Source organism: Neomonachus schauinslandi, chromosome 4, assembly GCF_002201575.2.
Source record: "Neomonachus schauinslandi chromosome 4, ASM220157v2, whole genome shotgun sequence".
Classification (NCBI taxonomy): Eukaryota; Metazoa; Chordata; class Mammalia; order Carnivora; family Phocidae; genus Neomonachus; species Neomonachus schauinslandi.
Window position 1 is genome coordinate 168,928,372 of NC_058406.1, and position 13,561 is coordinate 168,941,932.

The 13,561-nt window shown below is 43.1% G+C and overlaps 1 protein-coding gene across 1 annotated transcript in view; it reads right to left on the minus strand.

Annotated features, from left to right (window-relative positions):
- The window catches only part of SNTB1 (syntrophin beta 1), a 225,406-nt gene that overhangs the window by 124,002 nt on the left and 87,843 nt on the right, over positions 1 to 13,561 (minus strand). Inside the window, exon 2 of the mRNA XM_021688766.1 lies at positions 2,600 to 2,816. Coding sequence (XP_021544441.1) covers positions 2,600 to 2,816 — 217 coding nt within the window. The remainder of the gene's footprint in view (positions 1 to 2,599; positions 2,817 to 13,561) is intronic.

The window sequence follows — 13,561 nt, forward strand, 5'->3', positions numbered from 1 at the left end:
GTGTATAGCATGGTGATTTGATATACGTGTACATTGTCAGAGGTCAATCTCCTTAGCCGCAGTTCTGGGTCTCTCTGGACTTAAGTCCCCTCCGGACCCTCTGGCTTAGCTGGAGTCCCATTTTCAGTCCTGCCCTGTGGTTCTCACCTCCTGGCAGGATAGGCTCTTCCGTACCACCTTATCAATGGTGGACTTGAAGACCACGATATGAAAGTTTACAAATGCATTCCCTCTTCTGGCTTCACAGATGAAGTCTCCAATGTTTGAACCAAGGCCTGGTGTCTCCCAAAATATTCTTTAAAACAGAATTCGGTGCCTTAGGAGGGAGTTATAGCATATAGTCCACAGCTGGAAAGAAGCCTAGAAATCACTGACTTAAACTCTCTCCCCAGGCATGAATCTCTTCTACAATACTCCACATTTTCTAGTCTCTGCCTTTTTCTGGTATTGGTGAACTGACACTGTCACCCACACTATAGGCCTGCATTTGAAACCCAGCAAAACCATATATTAGCTCTATGATGTTTGGAACTTATATAAGAGCTGAGCCTCCATTTTTTATCTACAGAATGGAGACAAAGCAAAACTCAGAGGGCTGTTAAGAGGACCAAGCAGGGTCACAGATTCAAGGACTGGGCAGGAAATGTGAAGGACCAGGCAAGTAGCTAATAGAACCCCCCAAGGGTATGGCAATAGGAGTGACGAGGAGAGTCCATTCCCTTGTACAAGGAGAAGTCTCTACTGGGCTCCTGCATTTTGGAAACCTGCCTGCAGCAACATGGGCCAAATAATCTCACCAGATCTTTCCATTGTTCTAGAAGAGCAGCAATCTGGCTTTCTAATGTGAAATTTCCCAATGATTCAATGTGGTAAGTAATTCCAATTTCTTTGCCCTTTTTTTTTAATTCTTTTTTTTTTTTTTTTTAAGATTTTGTTTATTTATTTGACAGAGAGAGACACAGCGAGAGAGGGAACACAAGCAGGGAGAGTGGGAGAAGGAGAAGCAGGCTTCCCCCTGGGCAGGGAGCCCTATGCGGGGCTCGATCCCAGGACCCTGGGATCATGACCTGAGCCGAAAGCAGACGCTTAACCGAATGAGCCACCCAGGAGCCCCAGTAATTCCAATTTCTTTAAAACACCAGACACACCTTATCTGCGGGCTGGGTACACCTGTCAACAGTCTCTGATCTGAAGTAATTAGCATAATGCCCAGCACGAGATGGGCACTTGATAAATTAGGAATTCACCAGATCTAACACCTTAGACATCAGACTCTTGGAAGAAAGGACCTATCTGACTGGGTAGCCTAGAGACCAGGAAAGATCAGGCCCAGAGTAACCAGAACATCAACTGCGGGCCCGGGAAATCAGCAGAAATCGAGCGGGACAAAGCAGAGAACAGGCTGGAGTGGCTCATGCCTGCTCAGTCTGCCTGCTCCGACTCCTCGTTGGCTGATGGTCCCCTCTCTCTCCTGCAACCACAGCTCTGAGCCCCGGGCAGACATACTGGTGTGGGAGGGGAGCAGGCTAGATCCTGCAGCTGCTGGAGTCAGCCAGGCTTATTAGGAAAAGAACGAAAAAAGCTTTGAGCTCTGAGCCAAGGAGGCAACTTCCTCCCTGCCCCTATTCCCTTTGGCTTTTCCCCATCAGCAACTCAGAACGTAGCCAAATACATCCTACTCGGGTGGGCTGCCACTGTCCCACACATGTTACAAATAAGGGCCAGCAGAGCTGTCCCTATTTTTAGCATTTGAATGTGGCTGCCAAGATCACCAAGATTCCCCATTTGCTGGCTCAATTCTTTTCCCTCTCCTCCACATATCTCTTATTTTCCTCCCAAATAGACGTTTTCTGTTCGGATGAGTTAAAGTAGATATCTGGGGGAACAGGGACCCCAAATATTTGCTTGTCTTGCTAAACTTTTTATAATCACCACAGACTGGGTGATATCTCTTTCCCGTGGCAAGAGAAATTGTGTACAGACTTTGAGAAATAGCACTCCAGGGTTGGATCAAAGCCACTCCTTTTTCTCTCTTGAGCATAAAGAGAGGCTTAGAGCAGAAAACTACAGTAAGGATCCTCTTGTGGAAACTTCCAAGTACACAGTTGAGGGCACCGAGGTCCAGGGGGGCTGATGTGCTTACTACCACCTAACATTAATAACAAATATTATGATACCTTATATTCATGAAGGATTTCCTGTACTAAGCACTTCACATGGATTTCCAGCTCAGTGAGATATCTATTTCAATTATTCCCATTTTACAGAGGACAAAACTGAGGTTTCTTGGTTTGCAAAACTTGCCCAAAGTCCCATACACTAGCAATGGTAGACCCAGGGAAGACACTTGGGATCCAATTCTTCAACTCTTCCCAGAACCAAAGCTCAGTGCACAGATTAGTCATGAGGATAAAAGGAAGAAGAATGGAAGAAGAGAAGGAGGGAGGCCGGCCAGGGCTCGAACAAGCACATTATCTCAGCAGGGCCCTTTCAGGCTTTTCTCTGGAAACTGCTGAGTGTTTTGAGAACACAAGCATGGCCCTCACAACCTCAGCGGCCACCACCTGGCTGAAATCCGGAGGTCTCTGGGTCCCTTTACCTGTTCTCAGGGTCAGCAGAGGCCAGACTCCGGGTGACATAGCACATCTTGAGGGGGATGTTCTTCCGATCTCTGTGGAAGGAGCACGGCTGTGATGACAGGGCATCTGAGGACCCGGCCCCTAACCGAGGGGATTCGGGCGGAGGTGTTTCCCAGCCGATCTCTGATACTGGGGAGCCTTTCTTCACATAGGGTGTGGCTTCTCGCATGTACTTCACTGCAAGGAAAAAGACAACAACAGTGCTTTTAAGTACATCGCGGCTGAATTTCTGGAAAGTCTGATTGTGTTTTCGAAACTTGCATTAGATGAGCTCTTAATACCGATGCTCTTAAATTCTGAACAAGAGTCACAATTGCTGTTCCTCTCAAAACAGTTTTTCTGTTATTTAAATTCTATACCAAAGTGGTATTTAGAACTTGCTATTACAATGACCTGAACTTGAGAATTACTTTCAACTTTTTTCAAAAATGACAACTTTTATCTTTTCTGATTTTAAGTTGCATTCTGGAGAAGAGGCTGAAAGACAAATGGGCAGAGAAGGAGAAAGCATAACTTAGGCTTAAAGGCACGTAATTGTTCGATACAGAAGCAGGGAATCTGGTAGCCATATTCTCTAACTATGTCCTTATTCAGAAGCAAGAAGAACAGGCTTTTCAAGTTAATAGTGCTAAGAAAACATATATGCAAAAAAAAAACCTCAAAAAAAAACAACCAACCCTCACATAAAAGGATACTTATTTTGCAATGGAAAAAATTTGTATGAGCAAAAATATCTTCTGTAAGAGCTGAAAACTAGGACCAACCTAAATATCCATCAGAAAAATAATAAATTATAAGACATCTATACAGTCATTTTTAAAAATGAGATAGATACAGATGTGTTGATGTAGAAAGACCTACAAGATCTATTATTAGTTTAAAAAATGACAGAGAGAAGTGCATATACTGTAATCTTTTGTATCTAAATCATAAATACATAGCCTTGCATATATACAACTATTTCTGGATAGGAACATAAGAAAATGTTAACAGCAGTTAGCTCTGGGGAGTAGAAATAAAAGTCAAGCTGTATTACCCTTTTATACCATTTTTATGTTTAGCCAATATGCGCCTATTCCTTTAATAAAATTAAAAAAAAACAAAAATAGTTCCAGAGTTGAGTGGAGCAGACTGAAAGTCTGCTCTTTGGTATGTTTCCTTGGTCTTAAGAAGTTATTTGCCTAAACTGAGGGTTGCTGGAGTGGTGGGGGGTGGGAGGGATGGGGTGACCGGGTGATAGACACTGGGGAGGGTATGTGCTATGTGAGTGCTGTGAATTGTGTAAGACTGTTGAATCACAGACCTGTACCTCTGAAACAAATAATACATTATATGTTTAAAAAAAAAAAAGGAAGAAGATAGCAGGAGGGGAAGAATGAAGGGGGGATATCAGAGGGGTAGACGAACCATGAGAGACGATGGACTCTGAAAAACAAACTGAGGGTTCTAGAGGGGAGGGGGGTGGGAGGATGGGTTAGCCTGGTGGTGGGTACTGAGGAGGGCACGTTCTGCATGGAGCACTGGGTGTTATGCACAAACAATGAATCATGGAACACTTCATCTAAAACTAATGATGTAATGTATGGGGATTAACATAATAAAAAAAAACTTGGAACAAAAAAAAAAAGGAAGTTATTTGCCTCTTCTAAATTTAAGCAGTTGGTCCTTAGACAGCTTTTGTATTGACAGGGCAACTAGATTCTTGGAAGGTGCAATATAAATTTCCCTATCTTTCTGTCACTCACACAGTTTGGTTCTGTGCTGCTCTGCAGGGGGGGAATTGGGCTAAGTTCCTTACTGGCATCTGTTATTACAAATGGCAGTGGACTGGAATGGGTACACACTGGAAGATATTTACTCCAGACCTTTGGTGATTCAAGTCCACAAACTAACACCTTTATGGCACAAGACATGGGGCCAGGTTTATAGAGACTACCAAAATAAGCAATAGGTAGTTTCCATACTCAACAATTCAAAATCATGGGTAACTCTAATGGATGCTGCTGGGTCCCCTCAGATCCTTTCCACCAGCCTGAGCACGTATTTCCTAGATGCTGTGTGCTGCCTGAGAACAACTCTTAAGCTGCCCACCTGTTCCAGAAAACAGCTGTTGACCCAACAGAAGCCAGCAAGTCTGGGAAGCTACAGAGTTGCTGCTTGATCCCCCAGACAGAGGCTCTGCTTCTCAGGAACCCCACCTAAGATAGTGACATCATACAAATACATAAAGTATGGCACAAAGCAGAGAGAGCTGTGTGTTATAACAGGAATAAAGTACGTTGGAGGAACTCACAAGGAAACTGAATCTAGGAGTATGAGGACAAGTTAGGTTCACAGCAATTTAGTAAGACCAAACACCAAGATGCATGTAATATGGACAGATATTAGGGAACTCGACCACAGGTATCAAAAACAGCCATATTAATTCAAGACAGAGATGTCGTTTAGTACCAACACATATTTGAAAAGATTTCAGGGTTTTAACTGAATATAAGTGCAATTAGGAGAAAACAGCTCCACGGTCACCACAAACCTGTTAGCACAAGCTGCCATTACGGAAGAAGAAAGGGCATTCACGGACGGGTGTATTTTAAGGAATATTATTTATTCGTGGGCAATATATTTAAAGAGGAACACAAATATACCTCAGAACAAATGCAGAAAATTTAAGGGGACAGATTTAAGCTGTCCAAAGCTGGAGTAAATAGATCTGTTTTGAAAACACTTAATTTTTTTAATCTCTAAAAATGTTTTAGTAGAAGCTAGAACACTGCTTAGCTTTGTACATTACTGACTTGTACTTATTATATACAGGAAATTCAAGTATCAGCTGAGATGGTTTGAAGGTTCTCCTTTGGTTGTATTATTATTCTTCCAGATGGAGTAGGGGATGAGTGTGGTGGGAGTGAGAATCCAGAGATGCTTCATGAAGTAGGTGTCATTTGAACTTGGCCTTAAAAGGTAGACAGGACTTTAAAAAGCAGAGATAGGAACAACAGTCCTTCTTTTATATAATGTACTCTGATTTACAAATCGCATTGCAGTCCCATAAGAAAGAAAAGTTGGACCTCGGTTTGAAGGGGAATAAAGAACAAACATTTATTATATACCTAACTATGGATGGAACCAGGGGCTTTACATATCTTCCCACATTTAAGCTTCAAAATGACTATTCAAGGCACCACCGTATTTATAAGACAACTAAGGTCCAGAGGAAAAAACTGGGTAAGGGATCTTCCACTTTTTGAGTATCCATGTATGTACAAGCAATAAAAGAATAAGTTGCTATTCCTTTCAGACCCTGCTAAAAAGAAATGTCTTGGAGGGCTATTCTATTCTTTTTTTTAAAGATTTTATTTATTTCACAGAGAGAGAACACAAGCAGGGGGGTGGGGGAGGGAGAAGCAAGCTTCCCGCGGAGCAGGGAGCCCGATGCAGGGCTCGATCCCAGGACCCTGGGATCATGACCTGAGCCGAAGGCAGACGCTTAACGACTGAGCCACCCAGGCGCCCCTTGGAGGGCTATTCTTATTCTGATGGACACTAGGAGCTTTACATATGTTATCCTTTGCAAGACTAGTATTATTTTACACATCGGCACAATAAGCACAGAAGTTTAGCTTATGTGGCTGGTGAGTGGTGGAGCTGTAGTTTGACTTCCCAGAGATCACATTCTTTAACGACATCTGGCTACCTCACCTAGCTAACGAAGGCAAAATGACAAGCTAATAGGCTTTGACTTTATTCCACAGGCGGAGCTGATAGCCATGGTGGTCTTGGTCTGTGAGTGAGGGGAATCGGAGGTTAGCTATAGAGAGAAGTCTGGCAAGTGAGGTCAGGTGTACTGAAGAGAAAAGGTATCCGAGGTACATCCACTAATTACGGAGCCATTGGGAGTTACTGCCACAGATACCCTGAGCTGTACTCAAAATATCCATGGAAAGCATGAGGAGTCCCAGAAATGTGTGGTTTGAGCCACTCATGGGCAGGAGCATGGGGAATATGGCAAGTCCTGGCCCAGAAGCAATACTGACCAAGTAACCACTTCCTGTGCCGCACAGAACTTGGGGAATTTATGGAGAGAAGACGTAGCAACGCCTTGAAGAAAGGCCTGGAAATGATATTTAAAACAGTAATCCTTTTAACTGACCAACTGAAAATAAGGACAGAGAAAATAAGTTAACAAGGTAGGGATGGTCATTTAAAGATTTCTTCATTCATCCCAAATCCAACTATTCATCATGTGCTGAGGACTATGCTATCCACGTGTGATGATTAAAAAAAAAAAAACTCCCTGTTTAAGAACAATGTAAGCCTGTAAAAGGGGGAAGGGAACTGAGTAGGTGGCGTGAGTTCTTGTGTTAATCTTACACCTAGTTTAAGGAGGTCCCAAGCTAGAGGAGTCTCTAGGGGACTGGCAAAATCAAACGCAAATCCCTTCTGGAGGAAGGCAATTTCATCCTAGGCTTCAAAGAGTTCCTATGAATCACTTTCAAGGGCAATGAACAGCATAAAGTAAGAAAATGTTGTTCACATAGAAATGAGGTAGCATGAGCAAGAACTAGTAAAAATAACTGAAAGCAGTGACAGTCCCAACAGAAACTACAAAGCAACAAATAAGTTTACCATGTGTAAAGAAACAAATGAAAGTCTGAGAGAATCTTCCACAGAATATTTTTTTAAAGATTTCATTTATTTGAGAGAGAGAGCAATCAGGGGGAGAGGGGCAAAGGGAGAGGGAAAGTGAGACTCTCAAGCAGACTCCCCGCTGAGCATGGAGCCCAATGTGGGGCTCGATCTCACCACCCTGAGATCACGGCCTGAGCCCAAATCAAGAGTCAGATGCTCAACCGACTGAGCCACCCAGGCACCCCTTCCAGAGAAGATTTTTTAAACAGTGACCTAACAGATTGGTAAAATAACCAAATAGAATATCTAGTAGTAGTAGCTGTAATAATAATTACTGCTATATAATATAGAATTATAATAAAAAACCAGAATTAAAACTTCAATAGGTAGACATATTAAAGAAGAAATTAGTGAGTGAATTGTAGATCAGAAGAAATTTTACAGAATGTAGCACAAAAATATAAAAATATGGAAAACATGGAATAGAGATGTGGAAGATGAAGTGAGAAGGTCTAATGTATGTCTAACTGAAGCCCCAGAAGGAAAGACAGAATGTGGCAGAGGCTAAGGATTTTCCTGAAGGAAAGACAACAACCCACGACTTTAAGAAACCTGACTTAATTTTGATAAACACCACCTGTGCTCTTCCCCATCAAGACAAAGAGAAATAAGGGGTCATCTTGCTTTCAACCTCAGGTAGGCTAAGCCTCTCCTTAGAATCCATGTTTCTTCTGAGAACTTTAGATATCACCTCTCCCTTTCACTAAAGTTTTGTAAGGAAAATTCAGCCAAATCCCTAAATGAGTCCAGCGATCTCTGGCACCACCAGAAAACAAGTTTGCAATTTCAAGGGGAAAAAAACAACAAGGAAACAAAGAGATTATCATCACCATCCCTGAACAAGATATGCTGAAATCACTGAACTGTTTCCACATCAGTCTTGAGGAAAAACAGGTAACATCAACACATCCCTGCGTAAAGCCCCTTTGTTCAGGAGTCTTGCTTCTTGTTGATATATATAGAAGACAGAAAATGGAGAAACTTATTTTTGTGTATAACAAAGAAAGCAACAGAAAATTGCCATTGGCTTTCTCCAAGGGCCCACAATTTCTGGTCCAGAGGAAGTAATAAAATTGTCAGAATATCCCTTCTTGCTACAAGGCTTGGTCATCAGTTCTGAGCATAATTCTGCTGTCCAGCTGTCCCTCTCCAATCACCAACTAAGGCCTGAGGCTAAGTCCCTTCTCCCCTCAAGCAGAGAGTAAGAACAGTGTGGCCACACCTGGGTGTGGTAAAGCAGAGCCTCTAACACAAAAAGCATGTGTGAAACCTTTTCTTGGTTCTTGGTGCCTTAGCCTCTTGAGATTTCTACACCTTGCAATCAAAATAATGAGAGGATTTAATTCAGGAAGGGTAAAGTGTTACCCAAAGACTAGATGTGACTGCAATAGGTGTCCCAATTACAGTGTATTAAACGATAGAGAGGTTTGTTTTTCTTTTCCTGAAAGTTTAGAGCAAAAGAAAAGGGCTGCCAGGACAAGCTTTGCTCCCTGAAGTTGTCAGGGGCTCAGCCCTCTGCCCCCTTCCTGCTCTGCATCCTAGCCTGCCATCTGATAACCCAAGATGCCTGCTTGAGTTCCAGCCATTATGACCAAATACCTATCAGCAAGAAGGGGGGGGAAAAGTAAAGGACACACCACGCTTCCTCCCTTAAGAACACTTTCAGAAGCTGACACACTACATCTGCTTACAAACCATCGACCAGAATTTAACCACAGGGCCATTTCTAGAGGGAAAAGAAATTTTACTCTTAACTCTGGTGCCAACCCAGCTAAAAACTGGTGGAGAAGGGAGGCTACTATTGTGGAAGAAGAAAAGAGATATTAAGGGACAACTCTCGGTTTCTACCACACAAAGATATCCCTAATGCTGTCAGCCCATCACAGCTAATTTTATGACACATAAGTACAAATAAATGCGTTGGAGCGATCAGTAAAAAGCACAATGATTAGATTCCATGAACTTTGCTAAGTGTTTTTTGCATACTAACTCATTAGAACTTCACAACAACTCTATGATGCAAGCACTGCGATCACCCTCATTTTAGCGAGGATGCAACGACGGGAAAGGGTTAAGTCATATCCCCAGATTACAGTGCTAGAAAAGGCAGAAGCCAGAGTCAAATCCAGTCAGCGTGGCTCCACAGTTCTTGCTTTTAACTACGAAGTAATACTGTTTCTCACACTTTTTTTTTTAATTAATTGAATGTGTGTGTATGTGTGTGTATTTAAGGCAACATTTTTATGCACTGGGAGAAAACATCCAATTAAGTGGCTATTGCCTGTAACATAAGGGAGCTTGATTTTGTAAGCCTAAACTATTAAACTATGGCATTTCGATAAATGCCTTTTAAGACACTGTAATATGTATGCATAATAGAGGGTTTAAGAGCTAGCGTTTGCATAATTACACCTCCATGTGCTTACAGACAGTAATTTCAGGCAACGAGCTGTTGAAACCGATCAAGAAGCAGCCAGGCCCAGGTCAGGGTGCTCATAATCAGAACTAATTAATGAACCATGCCCTTTCTGGGCATCATGAATTAAAAACTGTGGTTGAGCAATTAAAATTCCAATCTTCACTTGCAAAAAATGAAAAGGCGGGGGAGGAGAGCCATAAGGAGTGGTCTTCAAACCAATAATCCACCAAGTCACTTTCAATATGTTTCTGGTTTGTCATCTCAAGGACGAGCAGTTGCAAAGCTTTCAAAAGAACCTTCAGCAGAGCCCAAGTTTGTGAAGGCCCCAAGTTGCCACAATTAAATCTTTGTTGAGGCGGCCAGATGACATTTGAAAGGAAAAGCACACACAGGCTACTAATGAGGAAATGCTTGAGGCAAATCCAATCAGCTCTCCAACTAGGCTGGTTTCTGAGGAGCCCGCGAGTCCCTCTTGACACATGCGAGTCTTCTTAAAAATAACAACAAAAACAACAACAGAAAAAAGGATTTCCAGATTACAGGAAGGAAAAGAAATATTTCATTACTCTGAGGGAGGTGAACACAAAATGTGCATTTTCTAATGTGATTAAGGCGAGAGGGGACCAGCTGGAGGCAAGAAATCTGGGCATTCGGACCGCGGGTGAAGCTTTCAGGTTGGGGACAGGTTGGTGACAATGCGATTTGCTGACAAAATGCCACGTAAGACTTTCCCTTCATGGCATTTTCCTAGGCCACCTCAGGGAGGAAAGGAGCAGAGGGGGTTCATCAATGATCTCAATCAAGAAATGATGAACGAAGGAATACAAGCTTCTTGGAGGATATAGCTAACCTCTCGGGAAGTGGAGTCGTGAGCTGGAAAGAGAACTGGCCGTGGGAGTCGGGGACCAGGGTTACAGTTTCAGCTCTGCCACTAACTAGCTCTCCAGCCCCAGGCAAGTCATTGCCCTTCCCGGACCTCATTTTCCTTACCTGTCAAGGGAGCGAAATAAAAGTCCTACCCTTCAAACATTCTATAATTCCTTGGGAAGCTGTCTCTTCTGACAATATATTTAAAAAAAAAAAAGTTTCTTTTCTTACCTCATCTTGCTGTTTGTGTCTTCACCAACAAACAGCTCTGTTAAAATGTGTGCCACAATCTTAGTCCTTAGGTAGATGCATCTTGTGACTTTTTACCAAACTCTACAGGCATCTGACAAATGTGACAATAAGTCTATGTTGAGATTATGTACTCAAGTTACTTTTTCTTTGATTTGGCAGAGTTGTCTAGAAGAATCATTATTCTCATTCACTTACCAATATTTATTTCTCTTCCATTCTGCCAGGGGGAGGGGTCCTTCAAGGTAGGATTTTTTTTTTTTTTTTTAAGATTTTATTTATTTTTTGACAGAGCGAGACACAGCGAGAGAGGGAACACAAGCAGGGGGAGTGAGAGAGGGAGAAGCAGGCTTCCTGCCGAGCAGGGAGCCCGATGTGGGGCTCGATCCCAGCGCCCTGGGATCATGACCCGAGCCGAAGGACTGAGCCACCCAGGCGCCCCTCAAGGTAGGATTTTAAGAGACATTTGAAGGATGACCCAAAGGCTCTCGTGAAGTCATAAGCACATTCTGGGAGAGGGTACTGAGTTTTAATGAGTGGCGTCAGGAGTAAGATAAACTGGTTACGAACTTGTTGAGTAATTGTTGGCCTCCTATTAAAAATCTATCTCAAAATTACCCTATTTTAGACAGTACAGTTATTCGATGTAATCTGCCTTGATTCTTCAATGAAGCAAGATTATTGCCCCCAGAGAAGCCTCCAGAGACCCAAGGGGAGTATCCTATCCCCTACGTCCTACCACCACTCAGAAACACACTGACTGGTTTGGTTATCCATTAATACAATAAACATTTAATAAGTTCCTGCTATGGGCAGGGCCCTGAGTGTTGGAGTTATCCCAGTCAACAAGACAGGCTGGGTGCCCACCCTCGAGGTGCCTGCACTGAGGTGTACATGTGCCTGCTGCGGGGGGAGGGGGAACATCAGACCAACAGATAAATATAGGGCACTGCTCTGAAAGAGACACACACCAGAGGCCTGGAGTCTGTCCCAGTTCACACAGAGCCCCTCACTAGCTGGCTCCTGCCCGCCTTATTGTCATCTCAGCTGACTGACTACCTCTTGGTCTCCACAGTTCACACACCAGCCACAAAGAAATTCTCTTTCATTCTCTGAACATGCCACGCTTGCCCTCTCCTGCCTCTGTTCTTTGCACATGTGGTCTCTTCTGCATGGAAACCTGTCTGGAAAACATTCCTCTCTACATCCTGTAAGCCTTAGTTCAGGTAAAACCTCCTTCTTAAGTCCTCCCGATATGCCTTCCTCAAGCTCCAACCACGCCTTGTGACCTCCACTGATATCAGCAGCATCAGGACATGAACATTATGAGGATGGCCTATGCCATGCAAGGCACTGTGCTCATGATCTTACACACACTTGAGCACTTATACATCACAGTTCTTTCTTTGTACACAGGTCTCTCTGGTGGAAGCATGAGGTCTTCAAAGTTGAGTGAATACTCTACAGTAGAAGTGAAAACTCTAGACTCTGGAGCCACATTACATAGTTTCAAATCTTGCCTCTGCCACCTATGGTGGGCAGTGAACTGGGAGGTTACATTTCCTTAATCTTTCAATGCCTCCGTTTGTCCACCTGTAAAATGGGGATAAATAGGAGTGCCGGCCTCAAGAGAGTTGCTGGTGGATCAAATGACCTAATACACACAGAGGGCTCAGAACTGTGTCTAGCACATGGTAAGTGCTCATTAGTGTTAGAAAAAAGGAAAACTTGGTATTCACATCTATATCCAAGCAATTAACACTACGTCCGGCTGTCAAATATGGAATTGTTGAGCAAATGAATGACAATGTTAACAGGATCTCCAAGATAGAATTTTTCACAGATTTGTTCTTGAGGAGGAGTCATAACTGATCAGCAGAGGCCAGAGAATACCTGTCACTTGTCCAAGGTTTTAAGACAAAGAAGCAACAGACGAAGGTCAGAAATCCATTTCCTCTATCCTATAGAATGGGGGTTAGCAAGCTTTTTCTGGAAAAGGCAAGACAGAAAATTTGGCAGGTTCTGTGGACCTTTCGAGTCTCTGCCACAATTATCCGATTCTAGCATGAAAGAACCACAGACTACATGCAAACAAATCAGTGTGACAATGACATTTTCTTTACAAAAACAGGCAATGGGCCCGATTCAACCTGGGAGCTTTAGAAAAGTAGCAATAACTACTTACTATGACTTACTATTGACTACTTACTATGCATCGGGCCCCACTTAAAATGTCTGAGGTCTACTAGCTTATTTAAAAGCAATTCTAGGGGCGCCTGGGTGGCTCAGTTGGTTAAGCGACTGCCCTCGGCTCAGGTCATGATCCTGGAGTCCCTGGATCGAGTCCCGCATCGGGCTTCCTGCTCGGCAGGGAGCCTCCTTCTCCCTCTGACCCTCCCCCCTCTCATGTACTCTCTCTCTCTCTCAAATAAATAAATAAATAAATCTTTTAAAAAAAAAAAAAAAAGGCAATTCTATGGGGACGCCTGGGTGGCTCAGTTGGTTAAGCGGCTGCCTTCGGCCCGGGTCATGATCCCAGGGTCCTGGGATTGAGTCCCACATCGGGCTCCTTGCTCAGTAGGGAGCCTGCTTCTCTCTCTCTCTCTCTCCCTCTGCTTGTGCTCTCTCTGTCAAATAAATAAAATCTTAAAAATAAATACATAAATAAAAAATAAAAAAATAAAAGCAATTCTATGAA